Source organism: Equus asinus, chromosome 13 (genome assembly GCF_041296235.1).
Source record: "Equus asinus isolate D_3611 breed Donkey chromosome 13, EquAss-T2T_v2, whole genome shotgun sequence".
Classification (NCBI taxonomy): domain Eukaryota; kingdom Metazoa; phylum Chordata; class Mammalia; order Perissodactyla; family Equidae; genus Equus; species Equus asinus.
The window spans coordinates 21,873,677-21,901,476 of NC_091802.1; the positions used below are offsets into that span (position 1 = coordinate 21,873,677).

The 27,800-nt window shown below is 36.3% G+C and overlaps 1 protein-coding gene across 19 annotated transcripts in view; it reads left to right on the forward strand.

Moving 5' to 3' along the window:
* Positions 1–25,672, forward strand: part of RHOT1 (ras homolog family member T1) — a 56,655-nt gene extending 30,983 nt beyond the window's left edge. For 4 of the 19 annotated variants that reach the window (XM_070482758.1, XM_014862157.3, XM_044744570.2 and 1 more), the window contains 13 exons: positions 232–340; positions 1,088–1,208; positions 3,608–3,692; positions 4,069–4,214; positions 5,225–5,325; positions 6,760–6,890; positions 7,569–7,652; positions 9,395–9,514; positions 10,781–10,983; positions 12,030–12,125; positions 13,763–13,885; positions 22,994–23,137; positions 24,577–25,672. In XM_070482758.1, the coding sequence (XP_070338859.1) occupies positions 232–340; positions 1,088–1,208; positions 3,608–3,692; positions 4,069–4,214; positions 5,225–5,325; positions 6,760–6,890; positions 7,569–7,652; positions 9,395–9,514; positions 10,781–10,983; positions 12,030–12,125; positions 13,763–13,885; positions 22,994–23,137; positions 24,577–24,694 (1,581 nt within the window). In that variant the 3' untranslated portion in view covers positions 24,695–25,672. Of the gene's footprint in view, positions 1–231; positions 341–1,087; positions 1,209–3,607; positions 3,693–4,068; positions 4,215–5,224; positions 5,326–6,759; positions 6,891–7,568; positions 7,653–9,394; positions 9,515–10,780; positions 10,984–12,029; positions 12,126–13,762; positions 13,886–15,378; positions 15,493–22,993; positions 23,138–24,576 lie in introns of those variants that run through there. The other 15 variants (XM_014862162.3, XM_070482759.1, XM_070482754.1 and 12 more) reach the window with 7 other exon arrangements.
* Positions 25,673–27,800: the final 2,128 nt, after the last annotated feature.

Consider the following 27,800-nt stretch of genomic DNA (forward strand, 5'->3'; position numbering starts at 1 on the left):
CAAAGAGCTCTTTGTTTTAGAAACTCCAAGGAGTGGATAGGAAAAGTTTCTTTCCTTCTCTGTGTGCCATGTTTTACTCAAGTAAGACACAGCAGGCACTATCCTAATTTAGAATTTGTTTCTTTTGGTTGCAACTCTTTCGTTTAATGTTGTTTTGTAGATTAATGTTTTATATTATTTGTGGCTTTAATGCTGATTTGATTTTAAATTTATTTTTATGGTTTTTGCTAGAGAATTTGTTTCAACACTCCATTAGCTCCTCAAGCTCTGGAAGATGTCAAGAATGTAGTCAGAAAACACATAAGTGATGGTGTGGCTGATAGTGGATTGACACTGAAAGGTAGGTGAAGGGTGTTTTTCCCCCTTTGAACTTAATATTTTCAAAATTTGACAGAAGGTGAAGGTCTCTAGAGCATTATTTATACTTTAAGGGAATGGTAGTATAAATCCAACTTGGATATTTAAGAGTTGGAAGAGAGAGGCCATCGGTGGGGATGATTGTCCTGACTGCCAGCATAAATTCCAGATAAGGAAATTGGTTGGATCTCAGGAATGCAGAGGTCCATCTGAGGGAAAGATTTCTGGAGCGAACAAATTTATCTTAAAATTCTTCATTTTCATAAGCCTTCTTTAAATAGAAATTATTTTTAGGGAAGACATTTTGTCTACCAGTCAAATTTACCAAGTACAGAATGTTCCCTGTAGAATACATTATAGAGCCACGGTGAAATAAGAGATGGAATTGAACACCAGAATTTTCCATTCTGCACAGAGATCTATAAAGTGGTTTTACTTGGTATTGTATAACTTTGTGACTGTTGGTGTGTTGATTCCTTGAGATGTGTTTTTGGCCCTTTCATGTAGTGCTGTCTCTTGCTGCCCTGGGTGTATATGTGAAATGGTTCTGAAAGCAGCTCTGTTTCATTGAGACACTTGTGAACTTTGTTTTGATTTGATCTTCAGTATGCAGAGCTAGTGTGCCTGTGTCCGTGAACCTAGCTCTTGCCATTAGCTTACGTGCTTATCTCCCATGTGACTCTGTACCCTTTTCCACATCAACTGTATTTACTAATTTGTTTTATTTCAGGTTTTCTTTTTTTACACACGCTTTTTATCCAGAGAGGGAGACACGAAACTACTTGGACTGTGCTTCGGCGATTTGGTTATGATGATGATCTGGACTTGACACCTGAATATTTATTCCCCTTGTATGTACCTTTGGCTTTCTAATTGATTTCACTTGCCAAGTATTTTTAAGTTTTGTTTAGCACATAGTTGGGTAGGCTTTGAGCTACTCAGGAATAAATTAGATTTATAGAGAGGTTTCTAGCAGGGTTTCTCAACCTTGGCACTATTGACAATTTGGACTGGATAATTCTTTGTTGTAGAGTCTGTCCCACGCATTATAGGATATTTAGCACATCCTTAGATGCCAGTAACACCTCCTCCCCCAGTTATGTCAGCTGAAAATGTCTAATTGTCTCTAGAAATTGCCAAATGTTCCCTCAGGAGTGAAATCATTCCCAGCTGAGAGCCACTGATTTATAGGATGGCTCAAACTTTTCTTGTTCTTCTCGTGGCAAATACAAGTATCTTTTTAAATTCACTTTATTGAGGAGGGAGATAAAAGATGCTAGACAAACTGGCTTTTAGAGTCAAGAGATCAGAAGTATATTGGTTAGCGTTTTTCTTTTCCTTTCATTAGTCCTTTTCCTCCCTAACTTTTAAAGACTGTTCTTAGCTCAGGATGAAATAAGTATTTTTCCGCAACAACCAGTCTCTTTATGGTTATTTTCCTTTAGATAATTCTGTGTTTAAGTTCTCTTTGTTTAAAAATGGACCCAGTATCGCCCTAAAATAGAAGGCCGCCTTGCTGTAGGATGCCTCTCCTGTACCCCAGGAAAGTGGGCTTTTCAGGGACGTGACTTCCCGAGATCTGGCCTTTGAGTCTTCAGCCTTTCTTCACTTTTTCAGTAGCACATTATCTTCATGTTGTCCCTTTTTATTTTAGCAAAGCACCCCTCATATCTATGTAAAGGATCAAAAAGACTTGTTTTTTTCCTTCCCCATCATTGAGGAAGGAGAGTTCTTTCTGGTTGGATTCCTGGTCCATTAATCAGTTCTAAGTTAAAACTTCTCTTGTCAAAGTTATTAAATCCTGGCTCAAGTAATTTCCCAGATTTTTCAATAAATATATATTGAATGAATGAATTTGTCCTGGGACCTTTTCGTCAAGTTTTCTTTTCTGTGCCATTTATATGAGTAGATAAATTGTACAGGAGGTTGCTTATCACTTGCTTAAGTATGACAGTGAGGAACCTCCATCTCTTACAGCTTTGTAACTTCACTAACATCTCTTTCAATTTCTTTATGCTCTCTGCCTTTAATTTTCTGCAAAATAGCCCTTTAGAGCCACCACTTGAATCTCTCTAGCCTTCTTATTAAACTCTGCCTCTGTCCTTCACACTGCTGCTGGATTAATAGATATATAAATACAGATTTGGCCATGTTACTTCCCTTCAAGGCAAGATAAAGCCCAACCTTCTTTTTGTTTTGGGTTAGGAGGCTTCACCCTGAGCTAACATCTGCTGCCAATCTTACTCTTTTGGTATGTGGGCCGCAGCCACAGATGAGTGGTTGTAGGTCCACACCCAGGAATCGAGCCTGGGCTGCTGAAGTGGAGCACGCCAAACTTAACCACTAGACCACTGGGGCTGGCTCCGGGTGCAAGCTTCTTACGTGGTCTGTGAGGTCATTCATGATCTGCTCTCCTCATGCTCACTCCTTGCCTTCATTCTAGTAAATACTAAACTATTTATAGTCCACCAGTCATATGTTGTTTCTCACTCTAGGCTTTTGCCCATGGTATTTTCACTCTCTCCTTCCCTCTGCCCCCAACCTGATTAATGCCTTTTATTCTTCTAGTCTCAATTCAGGTGACAGTCTCTCTCAGCAGCACTCACACGGTTCCATCCCCAGGCCAGGGATGTTCCCTTTCATGGAAAGCCCCCCAGCATCCTTAGCTTATGCGTACTCAACACTCACCTCATTCTGTTGCGATAGTGAGGTTATCTGTGTGTGGTTCGTCTCCCACTTGTGTGTGGTTCCTTAGAGATAGGGAGCCTGTCTTGTTTTTGTGTCCCTAATACCTAGCTCATGCATTTGATAAATGTTCATTGAACTGAATTTAGGGTGAGTCAAAAAGGTCAACTTAGGCAGAAATAACATCTCTTCACATTATTTGCAACTCATTGCAGTGTTGACATTGTACAAAGCTCATAATTATGACTTAGAACTTGTTTATAGGAAGAACAAACCCATTAAAGTTTAATCAGTATTATTTGTAAATTTTTTTTCAACCTGCCCTTCAGATATTTAGAAAAACTTTATATGTCAGCTCGAAATGACCATTATGATGCCTCTTCTGAGGATCGCCATACCACTCCAGTGACTTTCCCTGGGAAAGTCTAAATGGCTCCAGCAAAGATATTTTGTAAAGGATGTCATCCCACAAAAAGACTTGTTGCAATTTTGTATTCATTTCTTAAATTAAATTTTAATATTTGATTAATGCTTTATTTTACTCTTAAATTTTTTTCATCAACAGGCTAAAAATACCTCCTGATTGCACTACTGAATTAAATCATCATGCATATTTGTTTCTCCAAAGCACCTTTGACAAGCATGATTTGGTAAGCTTTTAGCTGCAGTTTTCCACGATATATGATAAAATATTTTTCTGTGAATGATTTAACTCTGTTCCCTTTGCTATGGGGTGCTTATGAGACATAGCCCAAATTACCCAAACTCTCTTAATTAAATTAGCAAACATACTTTCTTTTATTTATTTACTTTTATTGCTTTCTCAAGAAGGAAAAGTCTAGTTTCTGATAGACTCTTGTGTACATTTTTTTATACACAGGTAAGGAATTTTTATCAAAGTGTAAAATTTCTTTTCAGTCATTAGTTTTTACAAGCATAGCTTTACTAAACTTGGTGGGCTCTTGTGTTTGGGATTATTCTCTTAGATAATCTAGACACTTTGTATATTTCCTTGTGTATTTTCAGGATAGAGACTGTGCTTTGTCACCTGATGAGCTTAAAGATTTGTTTAAAGTTTTCCCTTACATACCTTGGGGGCCAGATGTGAATAACACAGTTTGTACAAATGAAAGAGGCTGGATAACCTACCAGGGCTTCCTTTCCCAGTGGACGTGAGTATAGAGCTTGCCTGTTTCCTCTAGAGTCACAGCTGGTTTAAAATTATGGTGCATCACATTCCTCATTTTGTAAGTTTGCCAGATCTTACAAAATGCTTCAGTCGTAACTGCCTGTAAGCAGGATTTACAATACTGCTGCTATCTCTAAGATGAACTTGAGATGTTCTCTAAATCTATCAGGAAGAGATGTGTTTGCTTTTGGAGGATGTACAGGGACATCATCCAAAGAAGAATAAGTCTTGCATCAAAGACTTAAGTAATAAATCTTACATCAAAACTGAGCTAAATTTTAATATTTTTGATTAAGGGAAGTAGAAACGTCATTGCTGTTGCACAGTTCTTAGACCTTCAGAATATGGGGAAAGCATATTTTGCTTGACACTGAAGACTTATTTTGAGGCTTGTTTGTTTTTAATGCAGTCTTAGACTCAGGGAGGGTTTGTCTAAATCTAGTTGCAGCACAGTTGATGTTGTATTTGGGTGCTGAGGAAATCCTCTGGTCACACCTGATGACATAATTACTTTAACCTTAGTGAGATTAACTTTCTCAACACCAGGATTTAGTTTTTCAAATCGTTAAGAAAGGCTGACTAATTTCAAGTGCCTTTGAGTCATTTTTGCACCTTTCACAAAGTTCTTCAGACTTAATTATCATTAAGTCCTCAGCTAGCCTATGTTTGCAGTACACTCTGTGACTGGGGAGCAGAGAATAGAAAATATTCCAGCTCTAGATTTTATCAGCAGTTTGTTGCTCATCTTGTGGCCTTGCTCTTTCTGGGCAGGTGGAGGAGTTATAGGAATCCCCCCGCATCTTGCCTTCTCCCTTTCTTCTCTGTCTTAAGAATGGCAGTGTAGGAAAAATCATGGTTGGGCGCATGGGAAATTAAAGCAGTCTGACAAAAATTACCTGGATCTGGTGGTGAAATTATTTGAGCTGTTGGAATTTTTTTTCTATAAATGCTCATTTAGGAACTTTCCACATTTTAAACTCTACTCTTTCCTAGGCTCACGACCTATTTAGATGTACAGCGGTGCCTAGAGTATTTGGGCTATTTGGGCTATTCAATATTGACTGAACAAGAGTCTCAGGCTTCAGCCATTACAGGTAAGTATTTGAATACTCTTCAGTTCATGATTAGAAAAATATTTTAAGATTCCAGTTTCATATGTGAAAATAAATTCATATTCATTATTATTCCATGTCTACACTCTATTAGTTTTCCCCATGATTTGGCAATTTCTTTTGAATTGAGATGCTTCATTTTATTGTTTATCAATAAAGGAAGTGTAGAGGTCTTACTTCTAGTTTACTGTGGGTACTCAACTGATGAAAATCACGGAGGGCTATGGGCATTAAAAGTATTTATTTACCAGCCTATCTTGTGTTTTAATTTTCTTCAAACATTGAGAACAATGTTGATGAAAACGTGATCCTCATATTGAATTAATTGTATGTCTCTCGACTTCGTAACCGTTTTCCACGTTAATAAATTTTTCACAGATCTTGTAATTCTTGCCAAGCAATGTGCTCCGCTTAAAGAAAACCCATAGGTATGGAATTAACAAATTAGGGAACTGATCGTTTCAAGAGTTTCTTAAATCCTAATTGGTGGGAAAAAATGCCATATCTTATAGGAAGCCCCAGCGCAAGAAGACAACCAGTCTTAAATTGACAGAGCAAGTACCTTTTAAACTACTTAACAACTCAGACAGCATTTAATTCAGCACCAAAGAGTAAGGAACTAATTGCTAGCCAGCGTGAGGTTCTTTCACTCAACAAGATATATCGTGGACATCTTTCTATATCAATATGTGTACTTTTATACATCTTTAATGTTAAATAATGTGTCATCATATGGATGTTCTGTAATTTAACTATGCCATGATTATTGTGTGTGTTTTATCACTTTCAGATTTTTGCTACCATAAATAGTGCCTCTGGTGAGCTTTGTTGTAGTTGAATCTTTGGGAGCAGCTTAAGGAGGCTGTTCACTTCAGGACGAGATGCCCCCTTGCTCTGCTGACACAGCACTGTTTTCTGGCCTGCCTCTTTTACAGAGTTACCTTTGGAAGGCCGGTTAACCCCAGAGTGCCTATCCCTTTCCTATTTACTGATCCAAGAATACAGATTTGAGATAGCTTCTTTTAGTTTGTAATTTGTTATGACAGTGATTTATCACGGAACAAAATAGATGGGCTATAGTGTCGCCTACATTTATTGTAATTTTCATTCATTTTTAGGACATCATTTTTCTTAGGAAAATGTACTACTTATTTTATGATGAAATAAGTATTATTTGATTACTAGAAATTCACTTTAGAGCCAACTTTCCGAAATGCATCTTTTCCACTAAGTGAGGCCCTTCTGTATTATATTTAGTACTTTATTTCACGTACAGCTTGACTGTTACACAGTATGTTTGTTTGTCAATGAAACACTTAACAAATGTGATAAGCAGCACTACCCTACTTTGCAGAAGGTGAAATGGAGGCTCAGTGAGTTTAAGTGGTACACAATTAGTTTTCTTTTTCTTTTTAGTAACAAGAGATAAAAAGATAGACCTTCAGAAAAAACAGACTCAAAGAAATGTCTTCAGATGTAATGTAATTGGGGTGAAAAACTGTGGGAAAAGTGGAGTTCTTCAGGCTCTTCTTGGAAGAAACTTATCGGTGAGAGTTCTCAGAAAATAAACCTTATCCAACAAGTTTTTATAGTCATGAGTTTACATAGTTTTCTCATAGTCGTTCACCTTTTTAGATGCTTACTAGAACTCAGTGACCTCTGTATATTAGTAAAGTACAATCTCAAGTGTAACAATAATCCCGTTGAACTGGCTTTATCTTTGCCTCACTGATGTTAGCTATCGTTTGTCTTTCTTTTTTAACCAGCGTTCAGATGGGGATTAAATGAATACATACGTGAAAGCATCTATCTCATTTCTTGGCGTGAAGTAAATGTACAGTAAATATTTCAAATTGAATACTAATTCTGAGTGCTGCCTTGAGTAGGGAGATTGACATATTTCCAGATGAGTCTCATATCAGACCAAATTATAGTATAATGAGAACTGCCAGCAGGTGGCTCTGGAGTACGTGCTTTCAAGGATATAGTCCTCTTCAGCTGCAGCTTCCACTTTGTGCAGAACAAATGCGTCTTTTGTCTTAGACTTTAAGAACTTAGAAACATAAAATCAATATCCCCTTTGTACTGATAAATAATACATAGTGTAGAGATGAATGCCCCTTTATTTATAACACACCCACAAATACATGCAGAGTATGTGTGTTGATGAAAACTAGTTACTGTAATTTCTTACTGTAAATATTGAGATTTCTGGTTGTTTTCAGAGGCAGAAGAAAATTCGTGATGATCATAAGTCCTACTATGCGATTAACACTGTTTATGTATATGGACAAGAGAAATACTTGTTGGTAAGAAAATCTCTGGCATATAAAAGTTATTAATTATTAGGTACACTTTCAAGTGACTCTTTGAAAACACAGTTGGGTTTAGTTTAATGGCTGTATGCGTAACTTTTGTGTGATTTTTTTTTTTCAGTGGTTTATTCATTGGAATTAATTTAATTCCCTTGATTTGTGTGGTGATTACACAGCTATAGATATGTGTAAAAATTCCTATTTGTGTGCTTAATTATGTTATACCACAATAAGAAAGAAAAAAAATTAACTCCTCTTTACTCTTTCTTCTACTTTTATTTAAATAAATGATGTCCTTTACTGTTGACTAGAAATTAATATGAAACCTTAGTGCCGGTGCTTGGTAATTTATCTATAATCTGAATCGAGTTTTATCTATTTAGCAGGGAGGAGTATAGTTAAGAAATGTTAGCGTAAAAAATGAATGAAAGAAGGGTATGCCTGAAAAGATACTATGAAATACAATAGAAAGAGATCATATATTCTTCTTGGATTCAGTCAGATTTTAGTTTGAACGTGGTCCACCGTTGATGAGCTGTGTGACCTCAGGCAAGTAGCTTAGTCTCTCTGAGTCTATTTCTTATTAGGTTAGCTAATATGAGAAACTCCTAACAAATAATAGCTACTAGGAGAAGTTTATTCGCTTTCTTTTTGGAAATAGTTTTTTCTGCCGGACAGATGATCACGTTGAATTTTATACTTAGTTCACTCTTTATGATTAAAGTTCTTTGTTAGTTTCTAATTAAACCTTGTTTATCTCCCAGTCTTCTCCTATAAGTATAATTCTACTTATTGAATACTGAGTAAATATTGCTGACTGTTAGTTTTCCTCTTTTTATTCTTACTCTGTATACATTCTTTATAAATTGATGTCTTTCATGTCTCTGAATATCCATGCTGTAATAGTGTTCTTTTTGGAATATATTGAGTCACTTCTGACTCTACACTTCCCCTTTGTTCTCTTCAACAAGGATGCGCTGTCTTATATAACTCAGTACTGAATTTTACTCTTGTTGGATCATTAGCATATCATAGATGGGATATTTCATTAGAGGTTTTATAATAAACATTGAAAAAGAGTAGGCAGTGAAGTAAAACAGAATGACCTTCGTATAAAGAATCCTTTGCTTTGTGTTTCTGATTGATGGGAGAAGAGATGGTGTGGTAGAAAGAAAATAGACTTGGAATCATATCTGAGTTCCGGTTTTCGTCTGATGACCTATTAGATGTGTTATCTTAGGCAGTTGACTTAATCTCTTTAGCCTACCATCTCACCTTTAGATTGTAGAGAATGCATGTAAGGGGCCTGCCCAGCACTTTAGTCACTCACTAAATGTTAGCTTCTGTAGAACCTTAATCACCTTTCTTTTTTGCTCAGGAACATTCTCCCTGAGCTAACATCCGTGTCAGTTTTCCACTGTTTTTACTGTGTGAGCTGCCAGCTAACAGAGTGATGTAGCTGCACGCCTGGGAACCGAACCCAGGCTGCTGAAGTGGAACGTGCTGCACGTAACCACTAGCCCACCGGGCTGGCCCTTAATCACCATTTTTAATCCAAAAAATCAGAAGCTACTTGTTTATCTACACTTCTCACTTTTCAAAATGGTCTGAAAAGTTATACTTAACTAGTATTTTTTATTAGGAAGTCAAGTTAAGCAATGATAAAACATCATGACTTTAATTATACATCAATGTTATGATACTTATGTTTCTCATTATCTTTTTCTTTGCACAAGTTGCATGATATCTCAGAATCGGAATTTTTAACTGAGGCTGAGATCATTTGTGATGTTGTGTGCCTGGTATATGACGTCAGTAACCCCAAATCCTTTGAATACTGTGCCAGGATTTTTAAGGTTTGTTGCTCTTTTGGTCTATAACTAAGTTTAACTTTATATGGAGTTTAATGGAATTGTAATGTGGTGTTTTCTAACCAGGGAAATGCAAGACAATCACTTGTGGAACTTTTTAAAAGTAGGTGCATCTGTGTCCTGTCCCTGAAGGTTCTAGTTTCATTCTGGGAGGGTAGAGTCCCAGGCGTCTGTATTTTTAAAAGCATTTTTTTCCACATGTGACTCTCATGTACATTCCTGGTTAAGAACCTCTGCATTAATGGAAGGTTTTCTTGGCTGTTACGAATGTTCATGGATTATACATTGCCAGTTACACCAAGAATAATAATAGCCAGAGCAAGGGAAGAAACTAGAGGCTTGAAAATTTATCAGTCACTTTGAGATTATCAACAAGATTCAATAGGAGTAAAAAAATTATATGTACAAAGGAATTTATTCTAGCATTTTTTGTTTGTTTTTTGAGGAGGATTAGCCCTGAGCTAACATCTCTGCCTATCTTCCTTTATTTTTCATGTGGGATGCTTGCCACAGCATGGCTTGATAAGCGGTGCGTAGGTCTGTGCCCGGGATCTGAACTGGCAAACCCCAGGCTGACAAAGTAGAGTGTGCAGACTTAACTGCTACACTGCTGGGCCAGCCCATCTAGCATTATTTTTAATAGCAAAAAACTGGAAATAATCCAAATGTGTAAGAATAGGAGGATGATTTACCAAATTAAGATAAAATAATCCAGTGGAATATTAGCCAGCAATTAAAAGTAATGATTTTGCAGTCAAATGCTCTACCACTGAGCTGTACCCCCTAAAAGTAATGATTGGAATTCTGAAAACATGAAAGAGTCAGTATTATATTTTTAAATGGTAGTGTCGAGCATGACTACAACTATATAAGTATATATATATATATATATATATATAAATACATGTACTTGAAGACTGGAGGTAGTATGAAAACAGTGTGCTTTAGGATAGAGAAGTTTAAGTGGATTTCTTTTTATTTCAAAATATTGTCTTTGTTATAAAAACACATTTTTTTTCAAATTCTAGTAATCTGAAGAATTATCATAGGTTTGTATTGTTACCAGCATTAGAAAAGTGGTCCTGGTCTTAGGAGACTGACCTGGACCTCTTCCAGTCTTTGCCTCTTAGTTCACTTTCTCTTTGAAGTTGTTGATGCTTTGCCTATCTAGAGAAAATGTTTAGTGCACATTTAATTAAATTTAGTCATTTTTGAACTTATCAGATTGTTGTTTCATTTTTTATTCCATAGCAACACTTTATGGACAGCAGAATACCTTGCTTAATCATAGCTGCAAAGTCAGACCTGCATGAAGTTAAACAAGAATATAGTATTTCACCTGCTGATTTCTGCAGGAAACACAAAATGCCTCCACCACAAGCCTTTACTTGCAATACTGCTGATGCACCCAGTAAAGATATCTTTGTTAAATTGACAACAATGGCCATGTACCCGTAAGTACTTACTCTGCCGTCATTTTCATGTTGCATGGTTCATAATAACATTGCATGCCATTCTTAGCCATGCGGGTGGACTCTATGTCACATAGAAGTTGTTCAGCAACAGAAAGACACTTTGTAATGAGAAGGTACAAATTCATGAGTAACTGCAAGTTTGGTTTGGGTGCCATAATAAAGTTATATAAACAGTGCTTCTGATAATATTTATATATTTTTGATGAGGCTGTAACTATCTTAATAGGATAGTACAGTAAAACTCAGCCTCCCATTCAACGTTAAAAAAGATAGTCTCATTTCAATAAAATGGGGTTAGCATCATGTTGCTTTGTGCTTACAAGGCGTTCCATATGAAAAAAAGTTCACTTTTATATTTTCCTGTTGATTAATTGGTCTTGAGTATATGAGGGATTCTAAAATCTTTTAGGAATTTATGTTTAGATTATTGGTATGTTTGAGTTTAGGATAAACTGTCTTTAAGTGCTGTAAAAAGCAGTCGTAATTGGAATTCTCACTATATAAATGTTTTACATTGTGTTTTGAGCCACAACTTTTATGTACATTTATTGTATATCTATACATGCATATGCACAAGCACGCAACTGTGGTCATCTTCCTGATTTACTAACTGCCTTAAAATTGCATGGTTCTTAATGGCGTTCTCCTCGAGTACTGTGTTTGTATAAATTCTGTTTTGTAACAAGGTAGTTTTTCAGGCAGTGCGTTTCTCAGAACTTTATAGTTTATTTATTATTATATTAGTCTCTAAATTATTTTTCTTATGAAAATTACAGTATAAATTAGGGTAATAATCACACATTGCTGTAAACTGACAGGTTTTTCAGAAAGCTGTTAATTTGTAGAGATTTTTCAAATCAGGGTTAACTTGACTGCTATTCCATTAACTGATATTTCTTAAAAAATGCAGCACACTCTTGAAATTGTTTGTATCGGAAGACAAGTCATTCCTGTTACTATAAGATAAGCAAAACCTGATTTATGTTTTACTGTTGCTTTAAAACTCTCATGTATGTTATCTACAGAGAGGATCAATACAGAGACAGACTCTCCCGAGACATGGGCCACACTGATAGAATAGAGAATTTGAGAAAAATCTGGGTCTTTCTAAAAACTGCTTTGTAAGTTACTTTTTCTTTATGGCTTCTGTGGGATTTTGCTGACGTTTTCTTATAGATGACCAAATCTCCTTTCTTGCCATAATTAACATTTAGTAACTATCCAGAAACGCACTGCTTGGTCAGGCTTACTGCCTAACTGTATATTATGGTGTCTATTTTTACTATGTAAGTGCACTATCTTGATCTTGTAAATAACTGCAGCAGTGTTTTTAGATCTGCATCTTTAAAACATTTTACTGCAATTTGTGTGTGTGTATGTGTGTGTGTGTATATAATAAATGTACATACATGAACACTTATTTATATGGTTAATCCCAAACGACTTCTCATGAAGCATCTCCCTGTTGCTAAGCATACTTTGCATCCCTCCTTTTTGGTGGGTGGAGCCTGTGTATGTTGAAGAGTCAGATTCAATTTATAAAATAGCAGATGGATTCCAGTATGACAGCTGGCAGTGATTTAGTAGCAGTGAAATGTTCATCATCACAAGTCAAGTTTTAAAAAGGAATGTCTTAAGCCAATAAGAGTATTTTTAAAAAATTAATTCTTGTTTTTCTTCATGTTGGGATTAGGCATTATTGGGATGCTGCTAATCTCCACAACCGTGCCACTGTGCGCTGTGGTCTCATCAGATCTCACAAGCTAAGCCAAGTCAGATTGGGCCAGTCCTTTGACTGAGAAGCCTCTAAAAAATGTTCAGGTGTTACAGGAAGTGATGGCATTGATTCATCAGGTGGCGCTCTTCTGAATGGGTTCTGCGCCAGTACCCCTTCAGGGGTGGTGTGATGGCTTTGTATGTCTGAGTGGTTCTGACCACTGAGCAGTCATTGGAGACCCCTACTTTGTTTGTTAGGGTGGAGGTGAAGTGGGTTGCCCGTGTGCCTGTACCAACTTAGTGCAACTCCGCTCAACCAGAAAGGAGTCAGAAAGCCTCCCTAAATTTCCTGTCTACTATCAATTGGATCCATTGTTGATTTTTGCATCCTTACCCAGAGTTTCATACTATCGTACTTGGCTGCTGTGTTATAATAGCAGATGAAATTAACCCCATAATTTATTCAAGTGGAAATTTCTGAAGCACTTTGTTTTCCTTTGGGAGCCAGGGTGCTTAATGAATTAAACACGATGTCCATATCTTCTCAGGGTTGAGTATACTCGTCTTTTGACTCTTTTGTGTATTTGTCACTCTTCTCCTTCCTGGTTTTCAGGCATGTGTGTATGCTGAGGGAGGAGGAGGAAGAGGGAATGATGATTTAAATGCTAGCAAACCTTGTCCTTTGGGTGGGTGCTATGGCTTACTCAGTTTTTCTTTTCATTAATTTAGATGAGGGTGCCATCTATTGCTGTGCATATTTATTCCACTGAAATTCCACTTTTATATTAGTAATTCCATCCCCCCTCCAAAATAGCAAAAGTATTAGCTAATTTTCCTTAGATTTTCTGTAGGGAGGGAGGAGGGAGCTATTGCTGTTTGTTTCTAGTAAATGTGGAATTCTGCACAACTTTAGCATGCCCCACACTATCCTTTTCCTTAGTGTTGCTTATGCCTAAATTTATTTTTTTAAGTTGGCACACCCTGACTTGTGCCATATTTGTAAGTAAGAACTCAACTCCTGTCCTTCTGTGTGTTTTCGCAGCCATGCCCGGTTACGCTGTATGTGCACCTGCAACAGGTGTACATTTTGCATCTGTCAGAACTTCCTCAACTCAGACTTGCTGCAATCTGTAAAGAACAAAATCTTCACTGCAGTTCTTAACAGGTTCTTAACTTTATTTACTGGGTACCAGGCATTCTGTTAAAATACAAAAGAAAAAAGTGGATAACTGTTTATTATACAGATACTCACTACAAAGACAACAAGCTGACTGATGCCCAACTAACTTCCACTAAAATTCTCACTGTGGTGACAATGTTTAGTTTGGGAATCATCCTTGATAATGTTTTTAAATTAATAGATATATTTAGGGGACTATGAAATAAGCTTTTGGATTTTTTTTTTTTCATTAAAGGAGTTAAGGTATCTTTCGTATTAGAGGATAATATGTGTAGGGAGATTAAAATCTTTTGGCTGAAACTTATAAAACCAAATTAGGACTTTGGTAGTAAGGAAAAGAAATGTTGATCCCAAATGTTATAGTATACTCAGCTGACATTCACATAATACAGCTAATTAAAACCATACCAATGTGAACAGTATCTTAGGTTTGAAAACATTCTCTATTATAAGGACCTGGAATGTTTATTTGAAAGAAACTAGTTTCTGGAAATGAGGATAATAAGCAACTTTAAAGATTCAAAGGAATATGGAAAAGAAAAAAGATCTGTAGTCCTAGTTTTTGAGGTTTTTATGATTGAGCCAAAACATGAAATATGCCTAGAAAATAATATGTTTTTCAAAAAGAAAGAAAAACAGAGAAATAGGAGGTATATATCCCCTCAAAGCAATGAGCTTGGAAGGTTATATTTTTATTCTGGTCATGCTACCTTTGTTCAAATTGATTTTACATTTTGTGAGCATTTAAGAACTTATGTAATATTAATTTGTACCTGATGTCAAATTTTTATGTGTCCAAGGATAAATTAGTTTTTTAAACTCATTCAGATGTCATTGGGAGCTAGGCTTGATTAAGACAGATGATCAAGCTAAATAGGTTTTGATTAGAAATGGCTCAGTTATTTGGTTTACCGTTGGACTCTCACTGAGGGCTAGGCTCCGACTATACCACCTGAGTAGAGTCGTTTGTATCCACCAGCAGTATAGCAGATGTGGCTATGAAACAATGAGACTGTCGTCCATGAGTCAGAAACTGACTTTGAAGGCATTCTAAAAGAGTTTCAGTGACGTTTTGAGCACTAGCAGCTCTGGAATAAGAATGCAGCCATCTCAGGTGACTGCTTTGAGGGGATCACCACGCTCATTTGGTTGTACAGCTCTGCCTCTGTCCTTTGAATGGCATCTTATAAAGTAGTGTGACACAGGCAGATTCTCTCATGACAACTGTCTGAGAAAATGTAAGGCTAGTTCAAACCAAACAACACTCAGGAGCTCTGGTGTCGGAAATGGTAGAGTTGGAAGAGATTCTGGAATTCATCTGGCCTGACCTCCCGTTCGATTGCCTTCCTCAAGCTCTTCTGAGAGAGTGCTCTGTATCTGCTGATAGCTTTCCTCGTTGGAGAGGGGTTTTGCTTCTGCTTTGCTTTTCATTATTTTTTTTAACTAAAATGATTTCCCTGTAACTTTCTCTCCTTTAGTTTTAGTCCTGCCCTTTAGAACAACACACGACTATTCTACTCCCTCTTCAACATAGCAATCCTTCAGACATTTGAAGACGGCCATCATGTCTCCCCTAATTTTCTCTTCTCCAGGTAGAACATCCCCATTTCTTCCAGCCTTTTCTTAAATTAGATGGTTTAGTGACCTCATCATTCCTGGTTGTCGTCATCTGAAAGCCCCGTAGGTTTTCAGAGTACCTCTTAAAAGGTGCCACTGAGAATGTAGAACAGTGCTCCAAGTGTGGTCTGACTAGCCTGGAACCGTGGGCAGTCATGTTCCACAGTTAGGACGGCACCTGTCTACTGTATGAATTAACTTTTCAGCAGCCCCCTCCCACTGTTGATGTATATTAATCTTGGGGTTAATTGAAATCAAATTTTTTCATATGAAGTGCTATTAAGGCAGTGTCCCTTCCTCTCTAATTGTGTATTTAACATTTTTAGTTGACTCTCTGAATCTAAATGCAGATACGTATGTATCTCTATTAAATGTCATATTCTTCTTTTTGATCCATTTGTTCTAGCTCAGTCATTTCAAACATTATTTCTGTCATTTGTCCCATTATCTCTCTCTCTCAGCATTGTGTTATTTGCAAATTTGGTAGATCTGTCTTCTGTATCTTTCAAGTTATTGATAAAAAAATAATATTAAACACTCAGAGATTGGAGAGAGAGAGAACTAAAGTGAGGAAGCCCTACTCTTCTCCACTGGAGAACCCTTTTCCCGGTGACACGGGTTCAGGATTCTTGGGGAAAGATTATTCTGTCAATTAAGAATATTTTATTATCCAGCCCATATTTTACCTTGTTATCTTACAAGAGATTTCATGGAGGGCTTTTTTGAAATCAATATATAATTATTACCACATTCCTCTGATGTGCTAATGTAGTAATTTTACCTAATGAGGAAGTGGTATCTATTTGATGTCTTATTCTTGGTGAACCCACCTTGGCTCCTAGTAATTGCTGATCATGAACTATTTAATTTATTCTAGAAGCTCTTAATTGTCCATAATTGCAGATTGATTCATTGTCTGCATCTTTGATAATTTTATTCTTGGGTTGATTTAGTCAGCTTCCCAATGAAATAGGTTGGGTGTGCATTAATGGATGAGCTTGCTCATAGTGAATTACTCTGTACAGTGATCCTCGAAATCAGTACATTTTGTCATATCCATTTATAAGCTAGAAGTAATGTAATCGTAATGTCAGCATGCATCACTGACATCTGGTAATCAAGAATGGAAAGAATGAAACAGAGGAGGGAAACTAGTGTACCTTTCAAAGGACTCCTTCCTGATCCCTGGGAGTATTTCAATAATTTATTTTGTAGAAGTACAGTAGAAATTTAGGAGTTCTATATTGAAGTTTCTTCTGGTTTACAAAAGGATGTAGATAAGGTGGGTGGAGTGGAGGCCCAAAACTTACGTGCCTGCCAGGTCTGAATGAATAGTGTAAATGAATGAAGGTGGCTAACGATAAGAAGTAAGGGAGGTGGGGACTATGATAGGCCCTGCCCGAAAGACGCAGCCACAACTCGGCTTTGGCCATTCGTTGTTGTCCAGGCCTGGTGTTACCACATCTTCTGATTCTATGAGACGCTAGAAATCAGGATTTTTATGTGAAATTTCCTGATATTTGAGTAATGGCAATTAAATTTTAAAGTACTAATCAGAACAAACAAAGCGTGTTTACAGGCCACCAGTTTGCAACCTCCGTCTTTAGATATAGTGTAGAGTTGTGAAAATGAAGGAAAAAAAAGTATACCTAAGCAATGAAAATGTCTCTTAGACCCTTTGCCCCTCCAATTTTACTCCTTTCTCCTGAAAAATTTGAAAAAGTTACGGAGTGGCTGGATAAGGCTGGAACCACCTTTCCCTCCTGTTTTTCGGGCTTGGCAGCCTTTGGTGGTTGGACCTTTGGTTTGCCATGCTGGGGATATCTTGCTGTTATGTAAGCAGAAAAAGGATTGATTGATTAAGAGGCGTTTAAGAAATTTTCACTGTAATTCAGTGGGGAGAATTCTCACTCAACACTAGCTCTGAAGTCTTTGGTTTTAGAAATCTGTCATGCCTAGTGACTTAGAACTTATTTAATTCTTGATTTAGAACTGTTTGTTAAAACAGCAGTTTTAAAATTTTTATTTAAGCAAAACATTTTATTAAATATCTGCAAGGATATTAATAGACAAATGTTGGTGCACACATGTTGGTCTCAAATTAGCACATTGTTTTTGTGTGCTTGTAAACATTTTTGTCACTGAATTAGAAACTACTTCCAGAGATAATACATGTTTGAGACCACATTCTCCCTTTACCTCTCCCGCCCCCTTTGATTTATTCACTCAAATACTTAATTTAAGTACCTGCTTTAGATAGGATCCTGCTGTGAGCTGGGGCAAAATAGTGAAGATGAGGAAGATATGGACCTCCCTTTAAGTATCTTTCTAAATGTGTTGTTGTTAAAGATTTTTCTTTAAACTTTGGTTATATTTTCAACTACTGTAGTCCCTTGTGCTAAAAAAGGAAGTGCTATAACCTGATCATGAGAAAATTTAAGCCTAATTAATTAAGTTATACTTAGGCAGTTACAGCAGATTCATTCCTGAAATTTTCCTTTTTTCCCTAGCTATCTGTCTTTCACCAGAAAAGATTGTCCCTTTTTTTGAGCATATTTGCTGACACTACATAGTTTAGGTAGAAAGCAGTAATAAAATTTTTTTTCTTTCCAATTTAATTGAATGTATATTGATTTCAACATGTGAGAGAGAAACTCTGTATCTGACATGTAGCTTTTTGTTCTTTGGTAATTATCGCTTAACCTTTCAGATCTGGATAGGTTTATGTTCTTCTTGAGAATAATTTCTGAATAACTGGAATTATTTGAATTAAATACATTTGGAAGATGATTAACGTGGTCAGATGATTTTAATCTTTGGCAATGTTTTATTTCAAATAGTGTAAATCATGTTGCTAGGGAAAATAACTTTTTTAATATGTAAATACTTTTTAATCTGAAAGTGTTAAAATGATTATGTAGGAGTGAGCTTGATTGTTGGTTTGAACTACCCAGGATTTTGGTTTATTAAGTATTTATTATTCTGACCTTAGAGTACTCCTACTTTGCATGAGGATGTCGCTATACTGTAGTGTGCTGTGAAATTTAATTTGTCTCCTCCTTTAGGTGTTCATTTTCATTTGTTTGTCTGTGCCGCTTAGTCATTTTTTTAACTCCTCTCCATCCTTTTCCCAGCTAGGTTTCTGTGTATAATCCTCCCACTTCTCCTAACCTATAATTTAATCTGGATGTTTATTTTATAATTTATTATTTTGGTGTGATTTTCTTTGATGCATATTTTAGTTTTAGGATTTCTTTCATCCCATTTGTATTATTTGCATTAACCATATAAACTATTTGTTCATGTTACTTCTTAAGTTTGGTAGCCGCATTTTACTTTGGCAAGCATGTGCATAGTTCACACTGAGTGTTTGCAGAGACCCAAAGGTGATGGACAGTCATCATACCCATTGTGTTTTTAAACGTATTTTTAAAATTGGATGTATGTGACATTTATTTTAAGCCATTCATTAATGACTTACTTCCTTTGCCCGTAGTGCTTTAATGATCACCTAAGCTGCTCCTTTACATAGTTTAAAATCATGTTACTTAATATAGGAGCCCTTTTTTTGAAGAAAGGATTTTACTATCATCACACCTAAATGAACTGCCTTTTCATAGGATCGCCTTATGAAGAGGATAGGTTCCTAGAAATCTTAATGTTATAGAGATTCTGATACTGTGTTATAGTAAAATATTGTATCCGCGGAAGTCTGTCCCGTGTTTTAATTTCATATGAAACTGCTATGTTCTCTTATATGAAGGTCCTTACAAGGCTTTTCTTTGAATTTGGATACATAGTCATACGTTTAAAATTATATAAGAGCTTGTGTTATAGATTCTCATTAAGTAAGCTGCTGCTGCTTATAATTGAAAAATTTTTGCCATTTGGTTAGTATATTAGTATATTAAAGGACATGACAAGGTGAAGTTTGCCTATTCAGATCTTTAAGTATCAGTAGTTAACATGTAGATATTATGTGTTTCCCATGTAGCTACGATCATCTAGAAATTTTGATCTTCTAATGTTTGGTGAAGCATTTCTTGACATTGATGTGCACCTGTGTCCTTTTCCAAATCATGCTACTAGTTAGGCATGCTCAGTTAACAGCTTTCTTATGATTTGTGTGACAGTTCATCTTTTTTGGACACTGTATTTTGATTTCTTTGCCCATTTTGAGAAATATCTATTTAAAATATGCCTACTAGTTCAGTTAGGAGAATTATTAGTAAAATTTTTATTAGGAGTAATGGCATTTTTATTAGAAATAAATATAAAAAAATACTTCACCAGGCTGAAACACTGAGGAATAAAAGCAGGGAGATCCAGGAGACTTTTTAAAAAATGAGATATTTAAAACCAGAAAACTTAACTATAGTTTTGGTGACCTCAGTACAGTTTTCAACTTGAGATATGTAACTGCAAATAGGAAAAAGCTATATATAATATCTATAAGCCCTTGTAACTTTAGGTTACATGCATTACAGTAAAATAAGCTGTTTCAAAGTGTTAACTTAAAAATTCATACCTGAGATACATATATAGATAGAATTATAAAATTAGAAGACTGTATTAGTGCATTTGTACACTTCTGAGTTGTGTTTGAAAAGGATGAAACGGTGAGAGGAGAAGAATGAAAAATAGGAAATTCAAGTTTATTTCTGAAAAGTGTGGGAAGTGACTGTGTGGGTGGAGCTACTCTTTCTACAGTCTCTTAGTCTCGCTCTTTTTGAGTATGCTCTACTGAACTTTTCTTTCCTCTGCATAATAGCCTGCAGTCGAAGTCAAGGTTAATTTCTGTCTGGACCTTTCTGAATTCTCCCCCTTCCTCAAATTCTAAGTTTTGCAAACTTTTAGGCCTCTGCAATGTAGTTTTATACCCCAGATATAAAGTCCTGTGACACATAAAAAACAATATTAAAAATACCCTATTTGGTAATAGCTAGAATAGGTTTAATTCCAGTGAGCCTTTTAGAATTTGATTATTTTATATTTCTAAATATTGTGATTGGTAACATTTCCTTATTATTGGTGAAATACATTGAACCAATAAATATTTTAGTTCATTGTTCTTATCTTCACCATAAATTGCAGAGTTAATCAAAAGCATCTTGTATGCCTTCTTTTAAGGCATTCTGTGCAAAGGTTCATAGGAATTTTGGTCAGTCTGTTATACACCTTGTGTAACTGTTCACGTGAACAGTTTTTAGTTTAACTCTTTATTGCCTGAATTTTGAAACATTTCCTTCTCTCTGCCTTATTAAGGAGCAGCCTTAATAATACCCAAGTCCAAATATGTTGGTTGGCACCCACACTTGTGTCGAGAAGCACTTGTCATCTGATTGACATATGGGCCCTCAGCACTCCTAAGAAGGAAAGCCAGCATCCAACACACAGGAATTTTCCACCTAGGAACTTGAAAAGTTCTAAAAAGCTTCAAAAGCTTAATTAAGGTTATATTCTAGTATTTAGTCATTATGTCTTATGTTCTAAAAAGAGATACTGCTGAACTAAGTTATCTTTCCATATAGAGTGGGAAAATATGGTGATTCTGGTATATCAATAGATTAAAAAAAATTTACACACACATCTTTCACCCTGTAATATTCATTTTGGAGAAGTCTGTCTTAAGGAAACTATGCTAAACACAGAGAAAAATCCTATGAAGAAAGATATTCATCACTTTCATTATAGTCACCAGGAAATGGAGATAGCCACCAATAGAAGAATGAAATGGAATGCAGCTATTTAAAATGATGTTTCCATAATTTATGGAAAAGCCTTTATGTAATAGTAAGTTTTTGAAAGGATGTAAAATGATATAAACTGTGCATGTTGTTTGCAGGTATGTAAGAAATACATAGAAAAAGTCTAAAAGGAAGTATCCCAAATTTTAATTAGTTGCCTTAGGTGATAGAACTTTAGGTGATTTTTTTTCCTTCCTGCTTTTATTTTCCACGTCTTATAATGAACATATATTACCTTTTTAATGGTCAGAAAAATAAACTTTAAGAGGAACAAAAAAGTATGCAGTAAAATATTATAATTTATTCTAAGATGATATTTTATGAGTCATTTTGAAAGAATTATACTTTGAACTGTAGAAGAATTATTTTTGCTTGAGGTTTAGAAATGAACTCAGGAGCAGCTTTATGAAACTGTTACTCTGCTTCTGCTTGAGACCTGAAATGACAAACATTGCTTAGTTCCTGATACTTACAGACAACAGGGTCCTAAGATTGCACTATTCTCTCTTCAGGTGTTGTCAGTTAGCTAATTAGCAAATGTGGCTTAGCCAAGGACGGGCAAATGAGCCGTCCCTTATAGATGCTTTCTCTGTTATAAATGGAGCCTGGTCAGTGCAGCTTTTAAATGCTCATGGTGAAGACATAAAATAGTTCTCTAGGTAGCTTTCCGTGTCTAAAAGTGTCTTAAACAACTACTGTAATGTTGATGGAGTCATTGAAATGTATTTTATGAGTTAATAGTTGCCTTAAGTTTTAAACTAGCTCTATGTTGAGCATGTGTCTATATTATTTCTCATGTATTAGATAAATGGGAACTGTTGTTTTGCCTATTGAAGGCTGTACTATAGCTTGGGGAAAATAATTATTACTATCTGGAAATGCAAAAGAAAAGTAAGCAGTAAAGTCAGTCAGAATATATTATTTCGTGATGGTAATACTTAATAAAATACAACAGAGGGAGCTGTGTGAAACAGATTCCATACTTGAAGAATATTTATGAGAAATCGTTTTGCCTGATTTTAATGTGGTTACAGCTAGTTTAGTCCTAACCTTCTCCTTCCCCTAAATTGAAAAATAAATGTTAAAAATTTAAAAAAAAATCTTGTCAGTGAATACGCATGAAAATCACAGAGAAACCAAAGCTGAGGCAAAACCTCTTACACACTTTTAGGCTGTGTTCTCGCTTTAAATTCTGTATGTCTCTAATCACTTGGTGTTGTAAACTTTGAGACCCGCATCATAGGTCCATGACAGTCTAGGAGTTTGGGGTGTCGGACTTAAGTTTTTACAGATGTGTGTTGTAGTTTTTGGTAGTCTCAAATTAGAAGCATCTATAAACTTCATGCTAATAGTTGTTAGCCTCATTTTGAATGCATACTACGGGCACCACATATTGTTAGGGCTGCTTGTGGTATTGGTTTCAAGGGCTTCTCTTAGTGTTTCGGATATACCAAGACCAGCCTCTGAGGGATGCATAGAGAATGTATGTAGGAGCCTTAGGTTTCCTTGCCTGTATGTGAGTCTTAAAAGAGTACATAGAGAGAGATTTTTTTTAAGTTTGGAAGCTTGCTATAGAATACATTTATTTTAAATATAGAAAGCATGAGATGCATCATATAAGGTGGCAGCTCAGTTTGTGTGTGGGATATTTAATTGAGAGATGTTATTTTCAGTCCCCTTCTTTTGTGAGCTCTGCTATGAACTGCAAACTGTGTGCATGTGCATAAAGGTTAAGAGCCCGGGTAGCTGAGTGGGGTGCCATGCTGTTGGCAGACGACGAAGGCAGTATTACCCACCAGGTGCACGCCGTCCACTCTGTAGAAGATTCCATCTTCATGGAGTCATCTCATGGGCCACTTTTTCTTGAAGCCAGGTAACACTTCTCACAACCAGTAGGTTGGCCTTGTTGGAGTTTTTCCAGCTGGAAAAACTGAAACTTAAGTATTCCCTTCCCTAACTTTAAAAAAAATAAAACATTGCCTGTTGGAAGAACTAACTCGCAAGGTGGAATGAGCCTGTGTTATCACTTTGCTTTGTAAAATAGCAATTATGTAAGGAGTGATTTTTTAAAAAAATAGCCCAAGGAAGATAAGAAACTGGAGTGCCGTGTGTGGTTTTGCCGTGGTGGTAAGCATGGAGCACCCTGGCTTGCATTGTCGACTTGTTTCTAGGGATGTGCACATTGCATTTTGTGATAACTAATCTGATTGTTCACTCTTTTGACTATTACTGAGGCGAGTAGTTTTGTACAGTTTATCTTCTTGGCCCTTAACTCTTTTGCATATGGCAGTGTCTTGGTCTTTTAATGATGTCTGACTTTTGTTTCAAATCTGTTTGTTTAACTTAGCTGTAAAATAACCTAAACTGGACAGTCTCTCTAAGCTGTTAATTCTGTAAGTTTTCTACAACTCCTCAATTGTATTCACGTAACTAAAACTTCAGTGACGCTTGACTAAAACGTTCCAACCTTTGCTTTAAAGCTTTATCCTCTTCATGGTAAGCTGTCATACTTGAGACTCTCAAGGGTGCTTAGCAGTGTTATTAACTGAGCATGCTCACAAACTCAGTTTGTGGTACAGGCTGTCCCTGTTCTTGTCATGCATAATACAGCTTCTTTTATGTCATCTGCCTTTCAGTCCATCATGTTACATTATGTCCTTTAGTTGGTACCATTGTCACTGCCTGTCTGTCTGACTAATACCAGGGTTTGGTTTTTTTTTTTTCTTTCCTTCTTGAATCAACAGTAACCAAATTAATGCAAATTGGTAAACCTTCCCCTCCCCCTTTGGAATTTTTTGGTAAATTTTTATGGGGCTGAATGTTTCCAAAGTGGAATTTTAGCATTGCTCTTAGAAAAGTATTGTCACTTGTCGCTTAACTGCTTACAAGATAGCTTTCAGTTCCTGGGGACAGGAGATTGCACATGAAGTTCCATGAAATTGACTCTCAAAATTGTGAGATATCTGTTACCTCTCATTTGAAGGACTGTGGTGGTATTAAAAAAGTGGTAGGTTGATTTGTCTAAGTTCTCCGTTTCCCATGTGAAGAAAATGTATAAAATTTCAGATGTTGTTTACTCTCAAATAGTAGCTAATTTTAAAGACATTTGTCTTTATTAGTTTCTGCATTCTGACTTAAGATAATGATTAAGCATTGTACATGTGGCTTTATTGATAAATGTTTTTGGTAAGCATTACTGTATGCAATTAGCCTGACAAGTGTGCTAATACTTCCCTAAAAGTAGACTGTTAATATAGCTGGTATTTTCATACTAATCATGTTTTAAACATTAATTATATTTTCTGACTACAGGCACGTGACACAAGCTGACCTCAAGAGCTCCACGTTTTGGCTTCGAGCAAGTTTTGGTGCTACTGTTTTTGCAGTTTTGGGCTTTGCTATGTACAAAGCATTATTGAAACAACGATGATTAAAAATACAAAAATACTGACCCTACCAAAAACAAATACTTTTATGTACATTCTGAATGCTTTAAATTCTGCTAGAAATATTAAGATATTTATACATGCAGAGTTACTTTATTAATATTTGTAATTCATGCATAAGAGTATTTTAATGATAGTTATAACTGCAGTATTGGCTAGCATATGGAAACAGCTTAACAGCCAAACTAAAATGGCTAAATTTCAGAGGCCAAAAGGGAATATTTTGTAAATAATGTACATATTCAGGCAAGACATGGTCTCCCAAACTGAGTTCTAGAAATGATGTCTCTAGACGTTTCTCCGTGGTATTGTTAGTGCTCAGTTGGCTCACTCTCCTCGGTTTACGTCAGCGCGGAGATTGTGTTTACCCATGGATCACTTATTTATTTCATTTACTCTGAATGATCCTTGGGTTCTTTAAGTACATGAGGCACAATTTGCCATTTTCTCTCCGTTTTTAAAAACAAAACGAGTCAGTGTCAGCTTACCAACACAACTTCAGTCACTTGTGGTAGGCCAGCCCTGAAGCCATCGTGCAGTCTAGAGAATTGTATAGCTGAGCGTGAGTCTCTCCTTTAAGGAAAGAGTAAACTAAAGGCAATTAGCAGAGGCGTGACCTAAGTGATTATGTTGCTTCCTTGGTCAGTATGTTGAATTTTATAGCCCTTTCAATTAAATGAGAAAAAAGATTTGTATACTATCAATGTTTTTAGTTTAAATAAACAGTCACCATTGCTACTATTGAATTTCCTCCCAAGCGTAAATCTGTCTATAATGGCCGTGTTTATTATAGTACATTACAGTAGCTGCATGTGTCATGAAGTGTTCTATATCTGGCTAGGATAACCTAGAAGCAGCACTTTTTTAAATGGTAAAATAAATCTAATCAATATAAACTCTCATGATAAACCTATTTTTTCCATCATTGACCTTTTCAAGTATTAAAATAAATAACTACTGTATACTGTGATCTTGAGTTTTTTGTCTTACAAAGTAAATATTTCTGTACGTATGTGAGTGAAATCCTCTGGTTTCTATCTTTCTACCTTGAAAATTATTTTTTATACAAAAAGATAGTACTCATTAGGAAAGAAGACAAGTGTGATTTGTATCTATGAGGAAATCTATTTTAAAGTTGTGAGGAAGTCTATTCTTAGAAAAGGCCGGTTGTTTTCCCCTGCACCTACCTAACTAATGTGGCTTCTCAATGATTACATGTTTATTTTCTCTTTTAACGTGGCTTTTTCCCCTTTGCTGTTCTGAGGGACGTTTTCTCATAAGATTGTACTCCTTGAGCAGCTCTAATAGCGTAACTTACCAGCAATAAGCTTGTAAAATGTTATGTGCCGTATTTACTTGCATACTTCCCTGTCTCCCTCCCCACTTTTTCATTCTAAATTTGAGGAAAATGATAAGTAAGCAGAAATCTGGGGACTCTTCATTGCCAGTATTTTCTTAGATTTTTCCAATTTACCAAATAAATCTGTCGATATACAGATTCTAATGACAGTAAATTCTTTCCTTCCTAGTTCTTCGCTGTTCAGACGAAAATATTATTTTAAATGAATCTGCCTTATAGATTGTTGTGTTTGTGAGAAACAGAGGAAAGAAGGTAACTTGTCAAGAGGTGAAAAGTGGTGTGTCTATATATTTAGATTTTCTTTCTTTTCATTTGAAGCTTACGTGTCTGATTCACAAGAAGACAGACTGGCAGCTGCCCTGTTTCTCACCTGCTCTTGGCACATCTCTCTCGCCAAGCCCAGCAGCCTTCTCAACTGTCAGTCAGTCCAGGCAGGCTGGTTAGCAGGGGAGTGCTCACTGATTTCTCCTCTTTAACCTACGGGCACATGCAGATATTTTTCTTTATTTCACATCCACCTTAGGGACTAGTTAATGTAGGGAAATATGTGAATGAATACAGTAATAGGCTTCTTCTGGCTTTACAATTTATTCAGAAGGTGCAAGCTATAAGAGTAGTAAGGAAAAATGAGGAAAATAGCAACCTGAGGATTAAAAGGAACTCTTTCACTTTGCCCCAATTGCATTATCTTTTAAATGGACAATTCTGAGGCTGCTTGCTGCAATGTTTTAATGAATGGTGAGACAGCCATGTGAAGAAACATCACTGGAAGGTTTGAAGGCCTAAGGCGTAGTGTAGTAACTTAGTCCTACTTAGCACATCAAGGGTCTCTTGCTTCTTGCCATTTGCATATTTCTCTTTCATGTCTGACTGAAAAATGAGCAATGTCCCGCATTGTTGGAGCTTTTAAATGGTACAGTAGGAGTGGGCTCTGATGTTAGGAGTTTGGGAAGCACGTAACCACTCTGAAATGGCCTATGGAAGAAGAGCTAGGAGGACTGGATATCTGTGCATATCTGTACATCACCTGTCAGGGGAAGCCACCAAAGAGAAAGTATACTGATGAGCTAGTCCTGAATGAAATGAGAGCTTTTCTGACCTGAGAGAAGGCACCTGAATAATGAATAGCAGAGGGAAAATAGAGGTAAGTGCTCAAACTCTGTGTAGAGCATAAATCCTTCCTGCAACAGGCCGTAAGAAGGCAACTGATGTTAGCTTTGATGCTCCTTTTGTCTGACTTGTTTTAGTAAAAGTCAGTATAAAAGCGTCGTTGAAATATATATGCAAATCTTAGAAATAAGTATGTGATCTAATTTTCGTTGATACATTTATTTATTTGACATCATCCTTTAATTTTTAATAGTCCTTGTGTTTTAGGAAGCTGATTCTGGACTAGGTAGTTATTGAGAAAACATACATCAAGATGCTAAATTTATATGATGTTTACAGTATGAGAATGCTCCAGGCAGGTAGGCTGACCTTTCCAAAACCTTGATCCCCAGATTCATAGTCCCAGTAACCCACTTCCCCTCAGCTTGCAAATGATTCTCGTCTTTTAACTGTGTTTATCAAAAGTCTTCATCAGTGAGAGCACATGTCTGTTAACTCGTCTGGCCCTCTGCTCTGGATTCCTCTGACCTGTGAGGATCGCAGTTACGTACCTCAGATTTCTCTAGTGCATCCCAAGTTCAGAAACTTGGTCCCCTTGCTCCCATGGCACACTCGCCCTT